General features: G+C 44.1%; 1 protein-coding gene across 6 annotated transcripts in view; it reads left to right on the top strand.

The window, feature by feature from the left end:
• Positions 1-19,925, top strand: part of PCED1B (PC-esterase domain containing 1B) — a 28,123-nt gene extending 8,198 nt beyond the window's left edge. For 2 of the 6 annotated variants that reach the window (XM_077952576.1, XM_028828854.2), the window contains one exon: positions 18,271-19,925. In XM_077952576.1, coding sequence (XP_077808702.1) covers positions 18,328-19,626 — 1,299 coding nt within the window. In that variant the 5' untranslated portion in view covers positions 18,271-18,327 and the 3' untranslated portion in view covers positions 19,627-19,925. 6 annotated transcript variants of the gene reach the window in all.
• Positions 19,926-24,066: the final 4,141 nt, after the last annotated feature.

A 24,066-nucleotide genomic window follows, 5' to 3' on the forward strand; every position in this document is an offset into this window, starting at 1 on the left:
GACGGAGTCTCACTCTGTTGCTCAGGCTGGAGTGCAGTGGCGCTATCTCAGCTCACCGCAACCTCCGCCTCCCGAGTTAAAGTGATTCTCGTGCCTCAGCCTCCCAAGTAGCTAGGATTACAGGCACACAACACCACGCCCAGCTAATTTTTATATTTTTAGTAGAGACAGGGTTTCACCATGTTGGCCAGGCTGGTCTTGAACTCCAGACCTCAAGTGATCTGACCCCCTTGTCCTCCCAAAGTGTTGGGATTACAGGCGTGAGCCACTGCGGCCTTCTTAGAGTTCTTAAGAAGAATAAAGAGATAAACTGGTAAAACATGTAAACACATTTTGGAGGGTATACTAAATAATGCCACTAAATAATTAATATTGCTAAATAATAAGTTAAATGCTTCATTTAACTAGAAATCTCCCTTAACCACTAAGCCCACTTTCCAGATATGTTAAGGTTGCTCCGAATAACAATAGCAGTGAACATTTGTAGAGTTTACACAGCATTTCATTTGATTTCCACAGTTAACTCTAAGGTAGGCAGTGCAGAGCTGTTGACTTATTTTTGGAGCTGGAGGAGAAGAGAGAAGCGGAAACTCGGCTGGACATGGCAGCAGGGAGAAAAGCCCCTAGGTCCGTGTTGGCACTGAAGTGGGGAAAACCATGGCCTGGGGAAAGGCCTAATGTGAGAAGTTAATTGGTGTGCCTGGGAAATAGGACATTCATTTCACTAGCACAGATTCTTGGTCCTCAGCTTCCTTAGTCCCTGGACCTTGCTTGTCCTTTCTTCCACTCCAAGCCATGGAGCTTGAAACTGGCGAGTCCTCAGTTGCACTGCCAACAGGCAAAGCAGTGGGAACTCAAGTTTCCAGAATCCTCTACAACATAGTGTGAGTAAAAGCCAAGGCAGAGACGGTGTCTTGCTCTGTCATCCAGGCTGGAGTGCAGTGGTGTCATCACAACTCACTGCAGCTACAAACACCTGGGTTCAAGATATCCTTCCACCTCAGCCTCCTCCTGAGTAGCTGGGACTACAGGCGTGTGCCACCACATCCTGCTAATTTTTAATTTTTAATTGTTTTTGTTTTTGTTTTTTTTGTAGAGACACGGATGTAGCTTTGTTGTCCAGGCTTGGCCTGAATTCCTGATCTCAAGCAATCCTTCCTCCGTGGCCTTCCCAAAGTGTTGGGATTTCAGGTGTGAGCCACTCTACCTGGCTGAGACTTGCTCTTATAATCTCATTTTTAAATTCAAAAAATGTTTTCCATAGGTGGGCTATCTATGGAAAAAGGTGGCTCAGGCCTGTAATCGCAGCACTTTGAGAGGCCTAGGTGGGTGGATCACCTGAGGTCAGGAGTTCGAGACCAGCCTGGCCAATACAGTGAAACTCCATCTCTACTAAAAATAGAACAATTATCTGGGCATGGTGGCAAATGCCTGTGATCCCAGCTATTCCGGAGATTGAGGTAGGAGAATAATTTTAGCCCGTGAGACATTGGATGCAGTGAGCCAAGATCACATCACCGCACTCTAGCCTGGGCGACAGAGTGAGACTCTATCTCAAAAAACAAAAAGAAAAAAATTTCTTTTTCCATAGAAACACTATTACACGTAGAATTTAAATACTACAAAAATGGTAACAAGAATGATAGCAACAATAATAAAACAATATCCATTTCTAAAACTCTTTTGTGTAATCCCCTCAGAGGAGCATAGGTGCTATTTCCCCTATTTAATAAGTGAAAAACTAAGCAGCACAAAGATAAAGTAAGCATTAGAGGTGGAAGAAATCCAGGCCTGCTGACTCAACCCCGGGTTCTTGTTCTGAGTAAATGGACTTTTGTAGCTAGTCCTGGAGCAGAATTGTCACAATCCAACCTGTTCATCAGTTGAAAGCACTCGTCATTATTAGCTCTCCCATCGCCCTTGTGTTTTATCCATGGGAACTTTTAATTCAGCCACTGGTTAGAATCTAGAGTAGTCAGCATAAGCCTAAACATTTGAAACACAAATATAGCTTTAGTGCAGCACTGGGTTTTCCATTGGCTTTTAAGAAGACTAGCTAACAGAGTGATGAAAATTGAACTAAGTTATTTCACACCTGCTTTGTTTTCTCACGGAAAATTTTAAAGCTGTGCACAAAATATTATTTTGTTTTTCAACAGAGAATAACAAGGAAAGCTACATGCAAATATTTCTATCTAGATAAGATTATTTTTTTTTCTCTTAATTTAAACAAATATTTATAGCTGAGATTAAAAGCTCAGGCTTTGGAGCCATACTTACACCTAAAGAAACAAAAGGAAACGTTAAGCTTATCTAATTATTCGGAAGATTCACTGTCATTAATGACTGTGGTGGCATGAGCCCACCTACCCAGGAGGCTGAGGTTGGAGGATTAATTGATTGAGCCTGGGACGTGGAAGCTGCAGTAGTGGTGATCATGCCACTGTATTCCTGGGTAACCAAGTGAGACCCTGCCTCAAAAAAAAAAAAAAAAAAAGAACAAGGAGAAGAAGATACATTGTCAAAAGAATAGTTCTGCCATTTACTAGCTGGACAACCTTGGGCAATTTATTTATTTATTTTTAATTTATTTTTTGAGACAGAGTCTCCCGTTGTCCAAGCTGGAGTGCAGTGGCACGATCTTGGCTCACTGCAACCTCTGCCTCCTGGGTTCAAGCAACTCTCTTGCCTCAGCCTCCTGAGTAGCTGGGATTACAGGTGTGTGCCATGACGCCGGGCTAATTTTTGTATTTTTAGTAGAGACCGGGTTTCACCATGTTGGTCAGGCTGGTCTCAAACTCCTGACCTCAGGTGATCCACCCACCTCGGCCTCCCAAAGCACTGGGAATACAGGCGTGAGCCACCATGCCCAGCCAACCTTAGGCAATTTATGTTACCTCTCCATGCCTCAGTTTACTCATCTATAAAATGGAGATAATAATGGTTCCTCCCTCACCGGGTTATGAGAATGGAGTAGGCCTGTCACAAAGTGAGTGCTCAGTGAGTGCAGATGATTATTAGGCACAGGCACTGGGCCCTGAGGGGTACAAACATGGGTAAGACCCACTTCTGCCATCCAGAACTAGCATAGAGTGGGATAGAATGGCACATGGGCAGTTAATTATAGAACAAAACAGAACCAAAGGTTAAGTAGAGGCATCCCTCAGAGGAAGGAGAGAGTTTTCTACTTGGGAGATTAGGGAAGGCTCTCTGACAAAATTGTCTTTTAACTTGAGTCTTACTGAAAGAACAGAATTTTAGTAAGAGGAAAGTGTGGGGGAACATTCAAAGGTGAGTCATAGAAACAAAGATAAAGACATGAGAAAAAGGCCTCTGGGCTTACACAAACCCTATCGTTCCCTGCAGTCTTTCAGAAGATCCCAAGAAGAAAGGATCATATCCCAAAATATAAAAAGTTTACAGAATGCAAAATGTTAGAATTATGCTAACATATTAAATGAATTTGAAATTTTAAAACTTAGATGATGAAGTTTTATGTAAGAAAACATATAAAACTAAAACTATACCATTTAAAAAATAATGTTTTAATCAAAGACAAACTTTTTAAAGACTAAGAAAAATTGAGGGAACGTAAAATATTTAACCATAAAGCCAAAAACAAATGTGACATTGATCACTGTGCTCAGCTTCCCAAAATATATTGCAACATTCCCCTCCTCCCTAAACTATATCTTGAAAATATATATATTGTTTCCAATATTCGTTAGACATCAAAAATTTTTTTTTTTTCTTTTTTTTGAGAAAGGGATATCACCATGTTGCCCAGGCTGGTCTCGAATTCCTGGGTCAAGTGATCCTCCCGCCTCAGCTTCCCAGAGTGCTGGAATTACAGGTGGTGAGCCATCACGCCCGGCCAACATCAAAAATTTTAAATGATTGCCTGGATACAGATCAGCTTAAGGATTTGTTCACAATTAAAACAAAACCAGTCATCAAAAATAAAAATGACTTTATCAACACATTTCAGAAGTAAAGTTTATTTCCACCCAATTATGTATTCCCAGCCAGTGCTTCAAGCAAAATTATACAGCAGCTCTCTGAAATTGCATGGTGAGAATGTGCTGCCATCATTCCCATTGTTGGTCAATGCAATATTTACCTTTAGGGAGACTGTTCAAAGGTCACGAAACAATTATTTGAGGAATTCAGCCATAGTTTGATGGGAAGATAAATGAGTCTCTAGAGAATTGGGAGACTGGGAGAGACAATTATTTGAGGAATTCAGCCATAGTTTGATGGGAAGATAAATAAGTGTTTAGAGAATTCGGAGACTGGGCGCGGTGGCTTATGGCTGTAATCCCAGCACTTTGGGAGGCCAAGGCAGGAGGATTACTTGAAACCAGGAGTTCAAGACCAGACTGGAGCCGGGCACGGTGGCTCAAGCCTGTAATCCCAGCACTTTGGGAGGCTGAGACGGGCGGATCACAAGGTCAGGAGATCGAGACCATCCTGGCTAACACGGTGAAACCCCGTCTCTACTAAAAAATACAAAAAACTAGCCGGGCGAGGTGGCGGGCGCCTGTGGTCCCAGCTACTGCAGAGGCTGAGGCAGGAGAATGGCGTAAACCCGGGAGGCGGAGCTTGCAGTGAGCTGAGATCCGGCTACTGCACTCCAGCCTGGGCGACAGAGCCAGACTCAGTCTCAAAAAAAAAAAAAAAAAAAAAAAGACCAGACTGGGCCACAAAGCAAGAGCCTGTCTCCACAAAAAAATAAAAAAATAAATTAGCCAGGCATGGGATGCACACTTGTGGTCCCAACTACTCAGCAGGCTGAGCCAGGAGGATCGCTTGAACCCGGGAGATAAAGGCTGCAGTGAGCCGTGATCGCACCATGGCACTCCAGCCTGGGTGACAGAGTGAGACTCTATCTCTTAAAAAAAAAAAAAAAAAAAAAAAAAAAAAAAAAAAGAATTGGGAAGTGATAGGGGCCTGCATAGACTGCTTTTCCTACCCTCTACCCCTCAACCCCAGAGAACTTTTTATTCTCTCCACCTGAATATGTATGAAACTCAGGAGACAGGTCTGGGCTAGAGACAAAGATAATAGCTACATTCACTGAGCACTTAGAAATGTGGTGGTGTCATGCTAATAACTTTACATGTGTTCATTTAACCCCCACTTGTTAGGAAAACTGCAGTTATATTGTTCCCATTTTATTGACGAGGTTTCTTCAGGGCAGAGAGGTTGCTTAATAGGCTCAGGGACTCAAGGGCTAGTAAGCAGTGGAGCAGGATCTAAACCCAAGGGGCCAACCCCAGAGCCCCTCCCTCTCAGCCAATGTGCTTTATTGCCCCAATTCTCAGTCATCTGCATACAAATAGGAATTGATAAGGGGATGGTCCGTTGTTACCATCCAAACCAGGACTCTTAAGGGTTTGGGGTGCTACTAATCATTCTGAGAAAACAGGCAGAAACCAGAACTGTTTGGGGCAAATAGGGACATATGGTTACCTCATTTCCTGACACTCTGAAAATGGGTGGACACACGAGGATAAGAATGTTGAAGAAGAGAAGAAAGGACCCCTTCAGTGGGCCTTGAGAAAGACCGGGAAGGGAGGGAGAAATAAGAAAAAGAGAGAGAGAGAGAAAGACCAACATTTGGGGAACTGCAAGAGAAAGATAAACCCTCAAAAGATACTAGGGGCATTTGGGGAACTGCAAGAGAAAGACAAACCCTCAAAAGATACTAGGGAAGGACAACATGCAAGGGTGTCACAGATACGTGGACTTGAGGGCTGGGTTTCTCAGAAGGAGCAGTCAGTCATGCCCCCACCCCTCATACTGTAAGAACCAAAAAGTGACCACTGAAAGGAGCAACAAGGAAATCATCGGCGATTTACTAACAAACATTCCTTTGCTTTGATGCAGTCAGAGCCAAATTGAAGTAAACGGAGGAGTGAGTGGGAGGTGGGGCCCAGACCTAGACCCAGTCAGTGCAAGCAAGTTTTGTTTTTAAATGTGGCCTTGGAGCGGAGGCAATAGATAGGACTGTCCTGGAGGTGGAGTCAAAGATGTTTCCTTTGTTTTTCAAAGCAAGAAGCTAGAATGTGTTTAATGCTAAAAAGAAGGATCCAAGCCAAGTAGGGTAAAGAAAATGCAGAATGCAAATTATCCCCTCACTGGGGGATATCCGGGAGCAAAGTCCCTGAGCTGCTGAGGAAGCTTTACGCCTAAGAAGGTACCTCTCTGCCTTTGCAGAAGAGTGGGAAGCGGGGTGAGGATTTGAAGGTTTGAGGAGGGAGTCGAGGCAGGGTTCTGTCTGCAGGCCTGTGTTTTCTCTGGAATCATTGTGGGAGGGCTTGCTGAGTCAAAGGATTAGAAGGGCCTACTGCCTGGCAGGCCTTGTATTAGGCTCTTGATGTATGAGATCTCTTTTCATCTTCACTATTATTCAACGAGGTAGGTAATATTGTTCCCTTTTTACAGAAGAGGAAACTGGTTCAAAACTGTGGGCAACCGGCCCAAGAGCACGCAGCTGTCCAGGGAGAGAGTCCCTGTCTGGCTTCTTTGCCTGGAGTTGAAAGCCAGATCACCACCTTCGGTATCTTTCATTTGTGTTAAAGGGGTAATAGGTAGGAAGTTAGCAAATATACTTTGAATAATGGATGCAAGACCATCATGTAGATGTTTACTATAGACTGTACTTGATTGAAATCGTACTTTTGTGTCTATGAAATGCTTTGATTATTTATTTTAGGGAATATTTACAAAAGGCTATAAAACAAAAGCTTAAAAAAGTGAGGTCACTGGAATTAATGGTCCATAGTTTTATCTTTTGTTTTTATAGAAGTTACCTGTATATCACTTATTAAGAACCTCCACTTCATTCATAAAAATGCCCTCTGCATTTCTTTCTGTAATTCATAGGAGTTGTTTATATTAGACTATTGTTATGGGAAAATATGCTGCTTTAAGAATTTTTAAACTTGGTAATTTTCAGACTCAAAGTGTTTGAGATTCTTCTGTTGGTAATTTATTTTAAAAGAATTACAAATTTCAGATTGTGGCCTGGTAGGGATGATATAAATACAAACTGAATATACCCACAGTGATTCCTGCCTCCACAAAGTAAACCTGTGATTACATGGAGCCCAGTTTGAAGATCTTTATTCTAGTTTCCGTTTTTCACTTATCTTGCATGATTTTAGATGTGTTTAAGGACTACCTGGATAACGAACTTAGAAATACAGGCCTTATGGTGTGGTTTCATGATGCAGGGATTCATAGGGGAATCATGATCGATGTTGAGGGGTGTGAGCCAAATGTGCAGTAACAGCTGTCATAGCTGTAGATAGACACAGGTGCTCTCTACATTTTTACTCAATTAATTAATGGACTGCAGATCCGAGACCTACATAGCAAGTGAGGTCAATGTAGAAAGGGAATTCAAATCAGTTAACAATCTTTCCAGTGGTTATTTGGCAATTCTTTTTCTTTTTCTTTCTTTTTTTTTTCTTTTTCTGACACAGTCTCACACTGTCACCCAGGCTACAGTGCAGTAGCACAATCTTGGCTCACTGCAACCTCCACCTCCCAGGTTCAAACAATTCTGCTGCCTCAGCCTCCCAAGAAGCTGGGATTACAGGCGCGTGCCACCATGCCTAGCTAATTTTTGTATTTTTAGTAGAGACAGGGTTTTGCCATGTTGGCCACGCTGGTGTTGAACTCCTTATCTCAAGTGATCCACCCATCTTGGCCTCCCAAAGTGCTGGGATTACAAAATTGAACCACTGCACCTGGCCTGGCAATCATTTTTCTATTGCATTACTTACCACAGCATAGCATCTCCCAGTACTTTTCTGTATGTTTCCTTTGCTCCTAAAGCCGCTTTTGAAAATAGGCCTGCATTACTTCTTCCACTTTGGTGTTGTGTGTGTCAATGGATGTTCACTGACTGGCCTCAAATCAAAATATGAGTCTCTAGAGAATCCCCAGTCCACATAAGTTTTCCTAAAGAAAAGTTCGAATTGTTTGCTTTTCTTTTTTCTCTCAGAACTGTATTGGCATGTAATTTAATTTTTGGCAAGTTTAAATTCACTTAGAAAACTAAGCAAATGCCAAGACATAGATAGATAAATTATACAGGTGAGCGCATTAAAAATAATCCCTTATCTGTACCATCCAGTCCACTAAAATTTAACAGAATTTTGGAAAGTTCAAACTATTGGTTGGATCCCCCAATATTCCCAGTACGGTATTGTATTAAGATAGTCATATGCAAGAAACTTATAGTTACAAGTACTTCCCACAATGAATCAAAACATCTTGATTGTTAGTAACTGTCTCTGTGATTTAAAACTTCTCTGCAGGATCTCTAAAGCAACTGGCTTATTTCAATGTACCTCTTCTTGTCACTAAAGATCAATCAGAAAAGAAAAAAATCAACATAATTATTACAAAACTTCAATGAAAGATAAATGCTACGTGTTTGGTTTGTGATCATTGTAAAGCAATAGTCAATGAGTTGTAATTCATAGCTTATGAAGCTGTTAAAAAATTAATTATCCCCAAACAGGGAAATATAAACAAGATACCATAATTTATTGTGGTAGTAGACATTATTAATGCATATTTCTGTGACAGCGCTAGCCTCAGCCCAAAGTTTACTTTGAAAACAGAAAAAAACATGGAACTATTTATAACTATGATTTTTTTTTTTTTCTTTTTTTTTTGGAGACAGAGTCTTGCTCTGCAGCCCGGGCTGGGGTGCAGTGGCGCGATCTCGGCTCACTGCAAGCTCTGAATTCCGGGTTCACGCCATTCTCCTGCCTCAGCCTCCCGAGCAGCTGGGACTACAGGCGCCCACCACCACGCCCGGCTAATTTTTTTTGTATTTTTTTAGTAGAGACGGGGTTTCACCGTGTTAGCCAGGATGGTCTTGATCTCCTGACCTTGTGATCCGCCCGCCGGGGCCTCCCAAAGTGCTAGGATTACAGGCGTGAGCCACCGTGCCCGGCCATAACTATGATTTTTAAAATCATCTCGAAACTTTAAAAAAAATTATGTTTTAATTCGAAGTTGGAATCAGGTTGCAATGATCATAAACCTCCCTCCTCTGGCTTAGACTCTTCGAACAGTCTCAGGTACTTCATTTACATACATCAATTTTAGCAACCTGCTCTTTAAGTGCCGATTTTCCCACCCCTCCTCTTGAGAGAAGAGATTGCCTCTCTTTTTTTTTTTTTTTTTTTTTTTTTTTCTGAGAATCGCTCTGTCCCGCAGGCTGTAGTGCAGTGACACGATCTCGGCTTACTACAAACTCCGCCTCCCGGGTTCACACCATTCTCCTGCCTCAGCCTCCCAAGTACAGTAGCTGGGACTACAGGCGCCCGCCACCACACCCGGCTAATTTTTAAAATATTTTTAGTAGAGACGGGGTTTCACCATGTTAGCGAGGATGGTCTCAATCTCCTGACTTCGTGATCCACCCACCTCGGCCTCCCAAAGTACTGGGATTACAGGCCTGTGCCACAGCACCCGGCCGAGATTGCCTCTGTTTTTGATACTTGTCTCGCTTTGTCGTCTAGCCTGGAGTGCCTTGGTGCGATCTCCGCTCACTGCAACCTCCGCCTCCCGGATTCAAGCGATTCTCCTGCCTCAGCCTCTTGAGTAGCAGGGACTACAGGCGCGTGACCACACTCGGCTAATTTTTTATATTTTTGGTAGACACGGGGGTTTCAACATGTTGGCCAGGCTGGTCTTGAACTCCTGATCTCAAGTTATCCGCCCACCTTGGCCTCCTAAAGTGCTGAGATTACAGGTGGGAGCCACTACACCTGGCTGAAATTGCCTTTTCATACCTACTCCTTGCACCCAGTGCACTATTTGGCTCTCTGTGATCTTTATTAAGTGAATGAGTGAATCTATAAAATAGCTACCAAAATGAGTAAGTGTGCTTATCAAATCTGAAGCAAAGAAAGATGCCTAGGCTATAAAGATCACTGATCTGGCCATTTCAAATCCTTTTTTTGTTTTATTTTTTATAAATAAAAAGAGCTCTGAAAATGGATGCTATCGACCTTTTTTTAAAATCAGAAAAGGTTTATGTCTCCAAATTATTCTTCTCTACTCACTCCCCTAAAAGTGTCATTTTGGTTTTGTTAAGTTTTATTTTTAATGCTTGGTCTCTTAGCTTAAATGATTCTTTCCCAAAATGATAGTCTTGAGGGTGTCAGATTTCATTAATCCTGTTACAGTTACAGTGCTCCTCTTTATCAAGAATTTCATTTCCATTTCAGGTTTGTTTGTTTGTTTGTTTTTGTGTTTTTGTTTTTGTTTTTGAGGCAGAGTCTCGCTATGTCACCCAGTCTGGAGTGCAGCAGCAAGACAGTGAGATCTCAGCTCACTGCAATCTCTGCCTCCAGGGTTCAAGCGATTCTCCCGCCTCAGCCTCACGAGTAGCTGGGATTACAGGCACCTGCCATGATGCCCACCTAATGTTTGTATTTTTGTAGAGAGGGGGGCTTTCAGCATGTTGGCCAGGTTGGTCTTGAACTTCTGACCCCAGGTGATCCACCCACCTTGGCCTCCCAAAGTGCTGGGCTTACAAGCAAGAGCCACCGTGCCTGGCCCCATTTTGCGTTCTAACTGGAATACTTCTTCCCAATCATTTTCCTCTCTCTTTCCTTCCCACCATCATAGCTGCATGTTCCATTAGAGAAGAATAATAAGGCCAGGCACGGTGGTTCACACGTGTAATCCCAGCACTTTGGGAGGGTGAAATGAGTGAATCGCTTGAGACCAAGAGTTCAAGACCAGCCTGGCCAACACGGTGAAACCCCGTCTCTACTAAAAATACAAAAATCAGCTGGGCATGGTGGCAAGTGCCTGTAATTGCAAGTATCTGGAGGCCAAGGCACGAGAATTGCTTGAACCTCAGAGGCAAAAGTTTCAGTGAGTGAGATCTCACCACTGCACTCCAGCCTGGGTGACAGAGCAAGACTCTGACTCAGAAAAGAAGACATTCTCAGGTAAATGTTTTTGTCAGATATTGGCCCTGAGCTCTTGTAGCAACATTTGGGTGGGTTAAGTTAACTGGTTAGGATATAGTACCTCCAGAAGTCCTCAGACACTATGAGGTTGTCAGTCTATAGAACTGTGTTTTGGTTTTTCTTCGCTTTTTCTTTACTTTTTTTTTTTTGAGACAAAGTCACACTCCGTTGCCCAGGCTGGAGTTCAGTAGTGCAATCTCAGCTTGCTGCAACCTCCACCTCCTGGACTCAGGCAATTCTCATGCCTCAGCCTCCTGAGTAGCTGGGATTACAGGCGTGTGCCACTACACCCAGCTCATTTTTAGTATTTTTAGTAGAGATAGGGTTTCACCAAGTTGCCCAGGCTGGTCCTGACCTCAGGTGATCTGTCCTTCTTGGCCTCCCAAAGTGTTGGGATTACAGGCGTGGCCACCTCACCCTGCCTGGGTTCTTCTGAATTCAAAGTCTTTATGTGCTTTTATGTCTCCTGCTTGAGATTAGGATATGGGATTATACTCATTCACCACCCATCCCCTCCCTTCGTGACCACCTCTCCTGGGCAAAGGAGAGGGTTGCCTGACTATGAATAAGAAAAAGATAGGAAAAGATCCTTCTTCTATTAGAGATAGACTTTGGACTAAATCTTAGCTCTATCACATCGATATCTTTCCCTGTAAAATGGGAATAAGAGTTATCTCATAAAGGGCTGGGTGTGGTGGCTCACGCTTGTAATCCCAGCACTTTGGGAGGCCAAGGCGGGCAGATCATCTGAGGTCAGGAGTTCGAGACCAGCCTGGCCAAAATGGTGAAACCCTGTCTCTACTAAAAAACTACAAAAATTAGCTGGGCGTGGTGATGCGCACCTGTAATCCCAGCTACCCAGGAGGCTGAGGCAGGAGAATTGCTTGAACCTGGGAGGCGGAGGTTGCAGTGAGCCGAGATTGTGCCACTGCACTCCAGCCTGGGCAACAAGAGTGAAACTCCGTCTCAAAAAAACAAAGGTAATGTTGGTAAAGCACCTGGGATCTAGTAGCGTTCAATAAACATTAATTTTGTTTTAGCCAAAATATTTCACTTGCATCATCTAATTTGATCTTCATAGAACCCTGACAAACAAGCAGAACAAATATTGTAATCTCTCCTTTATTCATTATTAACCTGGTATTCTCAAACTTCCTAAGTACGGGTTGAACATCCTTTATCCAAAATGCTTGGAATAAAAAGTGGCTAACACCTGTCATCCCAGCACTGTGGGAGGCTGAGGATGGCGGATCACCTGAGGTCAGGAGTTCGAGACCAGCTGGCCAACATGGTGAAACCCCATCTCTACTAAAAATATAAAAAATTAGTTAGGCGTGGTGGGCGCATGCCTGTAGTCCCAGCTACTCAGGAGGCTAAGACAGGAGAATCGCTTGAACCCAAGAGGCAGAGGTTGCAGTGAGCTGAGATTGCACCACTGTACTCCAGCCTGGGCACCAAGAGTGAAACTCCTCAAAAAAAAAAAAAAAAAAAAAAGGAAAAAAGAAAAAGAAGAGAAATCAGAACAAAAGTGTTTTGGATTTCAGATTTTTGGGTGATTTCAGAATATTTGCATGTATGTGGGGATGCCCATACATAGGCTGGGATGGGACCCAAGTGGAAACACAAAATTCGTTTATGTTTCATATACAGCATATACACATAGCCTGAAGGTAATTTTATACAATACTTTAAATTTTGTGCAGGAAACAAAGTCTGTGTGCATTGAACCATCAGAAAGCAAAAGTGTCACAATCTTAACCACTCATGTGGACTGTGATTGTTTGACGTCACCATCATTTCTGACTCAGTTTATATGTTTAGAGGCAACTGACAAGTAATCATTTTCTTCTCTCTTTTTTTTTTTTTTTTTGAGATGAAGTCTCTCTGTCACCCAGGCTAGAGTGCAGTGGCACCATCGTGGTTCACTGCAAACTCCGCCTCCCAGGTTCATGCCATTCTCCTGCCTCAGCTGCCAGAGTAGCTGGGACTACAGGCACCCGCCACCACACCCAGCTAATTTTTTTTTTGTACTTTTAGTAGAGACGGGGTTTCACCATGTTAGCCAGGATGGTCTCGATCTCCTGACCTCATGATCTGCCCACCTCAGCCTCCCAAAGTGCTGGGATTATAGGCGTGAGCCACCGCGCCCAGCAAGTAATCATTTTCTTACACTTATTAACACGTAAGCACTTAATAGTAGAAAATATGACATACTTTTCTCTCTTTTTTTGAGACAGAGACTCACTCTGTCGCTCAGGCTGGAATGTAGTGGTACGATCTTAGCTCACTGCAACCTCCGCCTCCCAGGTTCAAGGGGTCTCCTGCCTCAGCCTCCGAGTAGCTGGGATTACAGGCATGTGCCACCATGCCTGGCTAATTTTTGTATTTTTTGTAGAGACAGGATTTCACCATGTTGGCCAGACTGGCCTTGAACTCTTGGTCTCAAGTGATCCACCTGCCTCGACCTCTCAAAGCGCTGCGATTACAGGTGTGAGCCTCCTCACCTGGCCAACATACCATTAATATAGTGAAAAAGTAGGCCGGGCGCGGTGGCTCAAGCCTGTAATCCCAGCACTTTGGGAGGCCGAGGCGGGCGGATCACAAGGTCAGGAGATCGAGACCACAGTGAAACCCCGTCTCTACTAAAAATACAAAAAATTAGCCGGGCGCGGTGGCGGGCGCCTGTAGTCCCAGCTACTCAGGAGGCTGAGGCAGGAGAATGGCGTGAACCCAGGAGGCGGAGCTTGCAGTGAGCCGAGATCGCGCCACTGCACTCCAGCCTGGGCAACAGCGTGAGACTCCGTCTCAAAAAAAAAAAAAAAAAAATATATATATATATATATAGTGAAAAAGTAATGTGTTCAGTGTAACTTGGAGCATCATGTTGGCTCTCAAAAAGTTTTGGGTTTGGAAGAACTTTGGAAGTTTGAATTAGGGATGCTCAACTTTTAATAATAATAACTAACTCTTATCAGCACTTACTACTCGTTAGGCATTATTATTTTTTTTTTTTAATTTTTATTTATTTATTTATTTTTGAGACGGAGTCTCGCTCTGTCGCCCAGGCTGGAATGCAGTGGACGGATCTCAGCTCACTGCAAGCTCCGCCTCCTGGGTTTATGCCATTCTCCTACCTCAGCCTCTCGAGTAACTGGGACTACAGGCGCCTGCCACCTCACCTGGCTAGTTTTTTGTATTTTTTAGTAGAGATGGGGTTTCACGGGGTTAGCTAGGATGGTCTCGATCTCCTGACCTCGTGACCTGCCCGTCTCAGCCTCCCAAAGTGCTGGGATTACAGGCTTGAGCCACCGTGCCCAGCCTCGTTAGGTATTATTATAAACAGTTTACATTTAATCCTTACATCAGATGTATGAAGTCTACTAATAGGTCCATTTTACAGATCTGGAAAATTAGGGCAGAGAAAGGCTAAATAACTTTCCCAAGTTCAAAATGCTAGCAAATAGGAGAGTTAGGATTCAAACCCAGGTAGTATGATTCCAAACACAATGCTCTTTGCTAGTACTCTGTAGACGGGGCTATGGATAGCCTCTAGCTATCTTCTTAAGTGGATCTTCTTAAGTGGGGTCTTCGGGTGGGCTTGGAACCAAATTAATGCAAGACAGATTAACAGAAGAAAAGCATGTATGTTTTATTAATTTTTTACATGAACATGGGGACCCTCTTAAGAGAGTGAAGACCCCAAGAAATGGCCAAAGCAGAAAGCTTTTATACCTTTTAGACAAAGAACTACACAATTTGTGAAGAAATGACAGGACAAAGGGGTATGAGCAAGGGGTAGTAAATTCCAGGAGAGTCGCTAGGAGATAAATGGAAGGGGGGTATAAAGCTAGTGGAGGATAAGGGGTTTTTTTGGTCAGTTTATTTATACAGCTCCATTGCAGCGGTCACTTCTTAAATCACTGGAAACAAGGGTTATCTTCTCGCTCTGGTGCAGAGAAGGCCGCCTTTTCACAGGAATTTTTATGGCTTGATAAGAAAGAGCAGATCTGGAGGCCCTTTCTGCCACCGCTGATTCTCAAGCATCTTCGCTCAAAAATATTTATATCAGAGAGGCATATTTTGGGGTGACATACGCTAGTTTCCTTCAACTCTTAAGTGCCTCCGACAGTCTTTAAGTAGTGGACTTGAAGTTAATATCTTTCCAAGTCTAGGGCACTTGGCTGGCAGAGAAGGAGCGCATTAGGGGATTCCATAAGCAACACTGTGGCAGAGACAGCACTGAATAATTATCAGATCTGCCAGCTTCCGGACAGAACTGTGTTAACGGGGAGGTGCATTAGGGCACAGATTATGGCCAGAGTGCTGGCCCAGAGAAGGCACAGAGAGCTGGGCTGGCACAGGAGCCCTGAAAACACAAAAGGAAAGGGTTTCCGTCTTCACATTTTGCACTTTGGAGACTTGAGTCTAGAGTGGGAAGGAATACGTTTCCCAAAGACCCCTAGACTTTCACAGTTCTTGGCCCTTACCACTTTCTACATGATAATACAGCTATCAACCAGTATTTCTGGTCTGCTTTTTGAGGGCAAGATCATATTTTACTTATTTTTATGCTCCCTATGTGGAGCATATGGTAGGCACTTATTAAGTGTGAGTTGGAGGAATACATGAATCTAAAGAAATGAACATGCTTGAGTCCCAAAGGGATTTGGAGTTTGCTTCAGTTTTGTTTCGTTTTTCTTTGCTTTTTTTTTGGAGATGAAGGTCTTGCTATGTTGCCCAGGCTGGTTTCAAACTCCTGGTCTCAAGCAATCCTCCTGCCTCAGTCTCCCAAAGTGCTGCGATTACAAACATAAGCCACCGCACCCAGCCAAAACTTTTATTCTGATAGCAAAAATATTTTAATGAAGATTCTTTGTGGGGAAGATGTCAATATTTTCAACTGTTCTCTTATGAAACAATATTCTACCTATTTTAATATTTTCATTTTTGTGTTTATATCCATTTAAAACTAAAATAGGATATATAGCTTTTAAAACTTGAATGTGTAGTTTAATAATAGCTATCCACCCACACCTATTAAAATGTTTACTAATGCATAAAATCTTACAAGTTTCAAGCTGCACCGGATTTTCATGGCTTTGTGTAAGTAGATGAAATGGATGCCATGTTCCTCCCATTTGCAATCTCTAGCAGTATTTTAGTGTTTCTACTATTTAGTCATCTGTGGATATGAGTTGTAAATGGCAGCTTGAAATAATCTGAAGTTTTGAGGATGAGTTTCACAGCTTTTAACATTGCATCCAATGTGCTGGAGAGAAAAAACTTTTTCTCTACTCTTTTAGCTTCAGTACCTGGGGGCATACAGATTAAACTAACAAAAGACAGATTAACGGGAGAAAAGGCATACAATTTTATTTATTTTGTGTGTGTTGCCAAGATACAGATCTAGACATTGTATTTGTTTATGTATTTATTTATTTAGAGATAGGGTCTCACTTTGTGGCCCAGGCGGGAGTGAAGTGGCTGGAACACTGCTTACTGCAGCCTCAACATCCTGAGCCCAAGCCATCCTCCCGCCTCAGCCGTGCGCCACCATGACTGGTTAATTTTTGTATAGAGATGGCGTTTCGTCATGTTGCCCAGGCTGGTCTCGAACTCCTGAGTTCAAGTGATCCCGCCCACCTTGGCCTTCCAAAGTGCTGGGTTTGCAGGCGTGAGCCACCGCGCCAGCCACAGTTTTTAAATTAATATTGGCAGGCAGGGAGTGCACCAGAAAACAGTGAAACTTAGGGCTTTGGGCTTTAAGGGATGATGAATTGTGGGGAAGTGACTGGGAAATAAATGGGGGGAGCTCATGGAAGATAAGGGCTGTTATAGTAAGGTCTATTATGAAAAATCATCTTGGTGTCTATTCCCTGTCTTCGGTGAAAAGGATGATAACCTGTCTGATTGATAAGAGTTGCTCTTGTTTCCCTGGTTGGGGGAAGGGTGTTTACCTTCCTCAAAGGGAAATATATGCCCTGATTCTAGGGCAGATAAAAGGAGGGCAGATAACTTCCTGCATCTGTCAATTTTCAGTTGCTTTCTGCTCAAAATAATCCTCATGCTAAAGTGCACATTTTGGAGTGGCATATTCCGATTCTCTTCAAATGTAAAGCAAATAATATTACAGCTGAAACGTATTCAAATTATTTCGTTTTATCCTGATTTTTTTCAGTCCTATTGATGAGAAACAGCTACTTCCTTATAAAATAAGTCTGTTTTTACGGGTTTTTTTGTTTTGTTTTTTGTTTTTGTTTGTTTTCTGAGACGGAGTTTTGCTCTTGCCCAGGCTAAAGTGCAATGGCACGATCTCGGCTCACTGGCAAATTTGCCTCCCGGGTTCAAGCGACTCTCCTGCCTCAGCCTCCCAAGTAGCTGGGATTACAGGCATGTGACACCACACCCGGCTAATTTTGTATTTTTAGAAGAGATGGGATTTCTCCGTGTTGGTCAGGCTGGTCTCAAACTCCCGACCTCAGGTGATCCGCCCGCCTTGGCCTCCCAAAGTGCTGGGATTACAGGCATAATCCCACTGTGCCGGCCTGTTTTTATGTTCTTGACCTAGCACAGGTACTCTTTCCTTGTGTTACCTGTTGCATTTCATTTAATTCTTTTAAAGCTATAGCAAGCAATTTAAGACTATAAAGGATATTTACAAAAATAAAAGGGAAGGGAAGTCAACCAGAATCCTATTCTATGAAGATACATTTTTACATATTTCCTTTCAATGTTATCTATGCATATCTCTTTTATATAGTTTAAGTGATGGAGCATTCAGTATGGGATGTAACTTCTTCCACTTAACATTACATCACAAACATTCTCCATGTTCTTGCATACTTGGGGTCCTCATTATCTAACAGTGGCATAGAGCTAACCATCTCCACTTAGGCTTCTGGGCTGCTTCCAGGCTCTTGGCTAGGCATCCTGCTAGCACTCTCAGCCCTAGGAAGGGTGGATCCGTACTTGGCTCCTCCCCACCAGGTGGAACCTGAGCCTCCAACAGCAGCCTCAGGCCATTCAGAGGTCAAGCCCCAGGCCGAAACTGCGACTAGACAAAGAAGGCTTTTGGCTCTCTCGCCCATCTCCCAGGTCCAGGCTTGGTGGAGCCTGCTATGCGGGCATTCCAGGTCCACCCCCTCGGGGCAGAGGCCACTGCGCCATCCCCTTCCCCATGGTCTCCCTACCCCCGACCTGCACTGGGCGCTCCGCCCAGAGGTGAGTCCCTCCCAGCCGTTCTCTCCTTCTGTCCTAGCCATCCGCAGACCCACCCTGTGCAAGGGAAGGAGCTAGGCCGTGCGCCCTGGGCGTCATGATCCTCCTGAGGGCCTCCGAAGTGCGGCAGCTGCTCCACAATAAGTTCGTGGTCATCCTGGGGGACTCTGTGCATAGGGCGGTATACAAGGACCTGGTACTTCTGCTGCAGAAGGACTGCCTGCTCACTCCCCAGCAGCTCAAAGCAAAGGGGGAGCTGAACTTCGAACAAGATGAGCTGGTGGACGGAGGCCAGCGGGGCCACATGCACAACGGCTGTAACTACCGTGAGGTCCGCGAGTTCCGCTCCGACCACCATCTGGTGCGTTTTTACTTCCTCACCCGCGTGTACTCCGACTACCTCAAGACCATCTTGAAAGAGCTGCAGTCGGGCGAGCATGCCCCCGACCTGGTCATCATGAATTCCTGCCTCTGGGACATCTCCAGGTATGGTTCGAACTCCTGGTGGAGCTACCTGGAGAACCTGGAGAACCTGTTCCGGTGCCTGGGCCAGGTGCTGCCGGAGTCTTGCCTCCTGGTGTGGAACACGGCCATGCCTGTGGGCGAGGAAGTCAACGCGAGTTTTCTTCCGCCCGAGCTCCGGCAGCAGAAGGCCACCTTCCTGAAAAACAGAGTGGTCGAAGCCAACTTCTATAGCGCCACCGAGGCACGTAAATATAACTTCGATGTACTGGACTTGCATTTTTACTTCCGCCACGCGAGGGAGAACCTGCACTTCGACGGGGTGCACTGGAATGGACGCGTGCACCGCTGCCTCTCCCAGCTGCTGCTGGCCCATGTGGCTGACGCCTGGGGTGTGGAGTTGCCCCAGCGCCATCCTGTGGGAAAGTGGATCAAGAAGAAAAAACCTGGCCCGAGAGTTGAAGGGCCGCCCCAGGGCAACAGAAATCACCCGGCCTTACCTCTGTCCCCACCCTTACCTTCCCCCACATACTGCCCCCTGCTTGGGTTCCCACCCCAGCAATTGCCGCTGCTCCCGCTCCTGCCCCCACAGCCTCCTCCTCCCATTCCCCTTCACCAGGGAATGCCCCGGTTCCCACAGGGTCCCCCAGATGCCTGTTTCTCATCAGACCATACTTTCCAGTCAGATCAATTCTATTGCCATTCAGATGTCCCCTCATCAGCCCATACAGGTTTCTTCTTCCAAGACAACTTTGCGATTGGTCCCCAGCTGCCTATGCCCTTCTTCCCCACACCCCGTTATCAGCGGCCTGCCCCTGTGGTCCATAGGGGTTTTGGCAGGTATCGTCCCCGTGGCCCCTATGTGCCCTGGGGACAGCAGCCTCGACCTTCAAAGAGAAGGGCCCTAGCCAACCCCGAGCCAAGGCCTCAATAGATGGACCTAGGCCTTATTTCCTCTTTAGGAACATGGATTGGACAGATCTGACACTTCCTTTCCATTGCTTGGCCTGAACAGACTGACCTTGTTAACTTAAGCCTGGAGTCCATGCCTGGTCTTCTTTTTGTTCATTGCTGTTACCAAGAAAGCCAAGGAGGAGCAGTCTGACTCATTCTTCTTGGCTGCAGCCTCTTCCCCACTTCCTGGGGTTGACCCAGCATTATTCCTGCCTCCCCACTCCCTATTCTCTTTGCCTTTGTGTAAAACTAAAATTGAAATAAAGAAGTTGCACAAAAGTAGTTGTGGGTTTTGCATGTCTATATTTAATGGATGCCTCTCCATTAAACAATTAGTTCTCAGTATGTTTTGGCTCTGTGTCCCCACCCAAATCTCATTTTGAATTGTAATAATCCCCATGTGTCATGGGCGGAACCATGTGCAGGTAATTGAATCGTGGGGGTGGTTTCCCCTATGCTGTTCTCATTATAATGAGTGAGTCTCACCAGATCTGATGGGTTGTTGTTGTTGTTGTTGTTGTTTAGACAGAATTTTGTTGTTGTTGCTCTGGCTGGAGTGCAATGGCACGATCTCAGCTCACCGCAACCTCCTCCTCCCAGGTTCAAGCAACTCCCTTGCCTCAGCCTCCCAAGTAGCTGTGATTACAGGCATGCAGCACCACTCCTGGCTAATTTTGTATTTTTAGTACAGACGAGGTTTCTCTGTTGGTCAGGCTGGTCTCAAACTCCCAACCTCAGGTGATCCGCCCACCTTGGCCTCCCAAAGTGCTGGGACTGAGCCACCGGGCCCAGCCACCACTTCTCTGTTTTTAAGAATGTTAACATAACTAAGACCGTTTAAATGCTAGGCTCACTGTATCACTCAACTAGTGAAATGTTTTTTTGTGGGTTTTTTTTTGTTTTTTTTTTTTTTGAGACGGAGTCTCGGTCTGTCGCCCAGGCTGGAGTGCAGTGGCCCGGATCTCAGCTCACTGCAAGCTCCGCCTCCCGGGTTCACGCCATTCTCCTGCCTCAGCCTCCCGAGTAGCTGGGACTACAGGCGCCCGCCGCCTCGCCCGGCTAGTTTTTTGTATTTTTTAGTAGAGACGGGGTTTCACTGGGTTAGCCAGGATGGTCTCGATCTCCTGACCTCGTGATCCGCCGGTCTCGGCCTCCCAAAGTGCTGGGATTACAGGCTTGAGCCACCGCGCCCGGCCATGAAATGTTAATACTTAGATAAAACAGTCAAATTCAGATGTGATTAAAATTGTTCAAATAATAGGATTTTTCATTGCATTGATTTGACTGGTTTGTAGCTCCCCAATACCACCATCCCTAAATTTGACAAGAATTAGGACATGCTGTCTTGCAAAAATTAGGTTCATGAAGTCACAAGAAATTGGTGAAATTATATATATCTACAGAAGGAATACATTAGCAGCTTTTAATCCATTAAAAAAACAAGATTCTTGGAGAATGGGACCTTTATCTTATCTCTGTGTCTCAAATCTTAGCACAACGCCTGGCACTTAATAAATACTGAATAGCATTTCTGGATGAATCAATGAGTGAATAAAGAGATGGCTTATAAATAAATGTTTCTGATGAGACTACAGTCCAAATCTCTAGAGTTACCATAAATCAACATTTAATCTTTGTAACACATCTGAAGGAATATTATTGAAATAGCATGATGATGGTCTTTAAGGATTCTAGAAAGGGAGTGATGAGTCAGAATTTGCCAGAATGTCCCAGCATCGTCAGGTGAAAGAGAACCTGTCTGGTCAATGTAAATGTTCTAATCCCATGGAGATTAGGGCAGCAGACTATGAGATTTGGTAACATTTGCCATCAAGACGAGCTAGCTGCCTTCATTCTGCCTTTATGTTTCCCAGTCAACACCAAACAGTGTTTAGCTGCTGATCTGAGTAAGCTGACACATTTAGCGTTTCTATTCCCATGAACAAGGTAATACATTGGTGTTCTGGTTTATAACTCTCTCTTGTGAGTTAGGTCAGTACGTCTGAATCCTTAATCTGATGATGCCTGATGAACCAAGGAGAATGACTTATTAGATATACAGTGCTGAGGATCAGACGCTGAATCAATGGTGAATCCACAATATTATGGATGAAATTGCATCAACTACTCAACAGAGAAAGTTCTGTTTCTCTCCGATGGGTAGGAGTGCAGGGAGACTCGAACAGGGGAAATCTTTTCCTTCAAAGGTGTATTAATTTCCTGTGGCTGCTGTAATAAAAAAACACCACAGACTTGGTGACTTAAAATAACACATTTATCTCCTAATTCTGGAAGTCAGAAGCCTGAAATCCATCACTCCAAAATAAAACCCTTACTATGTCCTCACCTGTATAACATGATCAGGCTTCTACCTGCCCTGGCAATGTCATCTTCTGGAACTCTCTTTATTGCTCTTTATTCTTTGAACCACACATGACTTCTTTCCATTCATACAGCACAACAAGCTCTTTTATAACTTGGGTCTTTGCACTTGCTGTTTCCTTTACCGCATTGTTCTATATGCCGTACTTCCTAGGTCTTTTAATTCCTAACTCATCCTTCCATTCTCACTTTGCAAGTTCCCTCCTAAAAGGCCTTTCAGGACCATTTCATCTGAAAGTACCATGATGTTCTGTCATAGCACTCTATACTTTCTTTGTATGGCTTACCTCACTCTGCAATGGCTTCAGTAGTTACTTGTTAGCCTCCCTACTAGAATGAAAGTTCCATGAGTCTTGTTTACTCTGGACTTCCCAAGGCCTACTAGCACAGTGCCTGATAAAGAGGTTTTCAAGTATTTATGCTTTAGTTAAATATTCAAGCACATAATTCACTCACATTCAGTAATCAACTAAGAATGCAATTTGTATTAAGATTGAGCAACATCAGCCCAAACAGCTATTGTGAAAAAATAATAATTGAGCAGCATTTGATTACTTAGAAAATGTCTACAGAACATTCCCACAACTTTACCTAAATTATGCTGGCTAGCTAGCCCTCTTCCCCACCCCACCCCTCCACCCACTGGGAGTAAGACTCAGACAGCACATTCAGTGAATGCTTGCCTTTAATTTCATACATATCCTGGCTTTTATCTTCCAGCCTAGGGCTTTCTTCTTTGCCCATATTTGCTATTTTCACCTTGCTCCTTAAATGAGGAAACCTAGCAAAGCAATCAAGCTCTTGTCTGGTAAAAAGAACCAAAACTATTCAGCATCCGTGAGAGAAATTATTGCTCCACTGTTGAGGTTTAGAATGCAGGGTTCATTTGGCCTATTTTCCATCCTCAAGAAACAACAGCACTCACAGATTTACATACTTGAGTCTCGTCTTAAATTTCCTGGAAAAGTAAAATTAATGATTACATTGACATCAGCGAAGCAGCATGTTTCTCACAGGATTCTATACTAATATATTATACCAAAGGCCAGATTTTAAAGCTGTAACAATATTTTTCCATATGTACAAAGAAAGCAAGGTCCAGCATTTGAAAACAAAACAAACCTTCCCTCCCAGAGTAGGATTAACAACAGCCCTTCACGGTCAGCCACGGTCAGCTCTTGCTCTCGCTGCCAGGAGGCAACATTCACGGCTAAATATGGAGTTGTACAAAGCGGCAGCCCCTCTCTTCGACAATTTTATGTTCACGACTTCTGCAAAGGTAAGTTGTTTCAAAAACTTAGATCATTAAGATGCATGTGAGGCCAGGCGCGGTGTCTCACGCCTGTAATCCCAGCACTTTGGGAGGCCGAGGCGGGCAGATCACGAGGTCAGGAGACGAGCCCATCCTAGCTAACACGGTGAAACCCCATCTCTACTAAAAATACAAAAACTTAGCTGGGCGTGGTGGCGGGCTCTTGTAGTCCCAGCTACTCGGGAGGCTGCGGCAGGAAAATGGCATGAACGTGGGAGGCGGAGCTTGCAGTGAGCTGAGATCGCCCCACTGCACTCCAGCCTGGGCGACAGAGCAAGACTCCGTCTCAAAAAATAAAAAAAGGTGAATGTGAGAGAAAGAAATTACCGTTGTTTTAAACTATTGTATGTTTGTTTCCATAAACTCCAGGAATAATATTCTCATTCTCATAACTCAAGAAAGAGCTCTACCATGGCATGCTTAATTTTATAGATAAACAGTGGCATGCTTAATTTTATAGATATACAAACAGTCTCTGACTTACGAACTTTCAATGTACGATTCTTCAAATTTACGATGGCGGGAAAGCAATATGCATTCATTAAAGAGTGGTCTAAAGGCCAAGTGTGGTGGCTCACGTCCGTAATCCCAGCACTTTGGCAGGCTTGATCCCAGGTTTGAGACCAGCTTGATCAACATAGTGAGACCCCCCATCTCTATACAAAAAATTTTAAACAATTAGCCAGGCATGGTGTCAAGTAACTGTAGTACCAGCTACTCAGGAGG

Source organism: Macaca mulatta, chromosome 11 (assembly GCF_049350105.2).
Source record: "Macaca mulatta isolate MMU2019108-1 chromosome 11, T2T-MMU8v2.0, whole genome shotgun sequence".
Classification (NCBI taxonomy): domain Eukaryota; kingdom Metazoa; phylum Chordata; class Mammalia; order Primates; family Cercopithecidae; genus Macaca; species Macaca mulatta.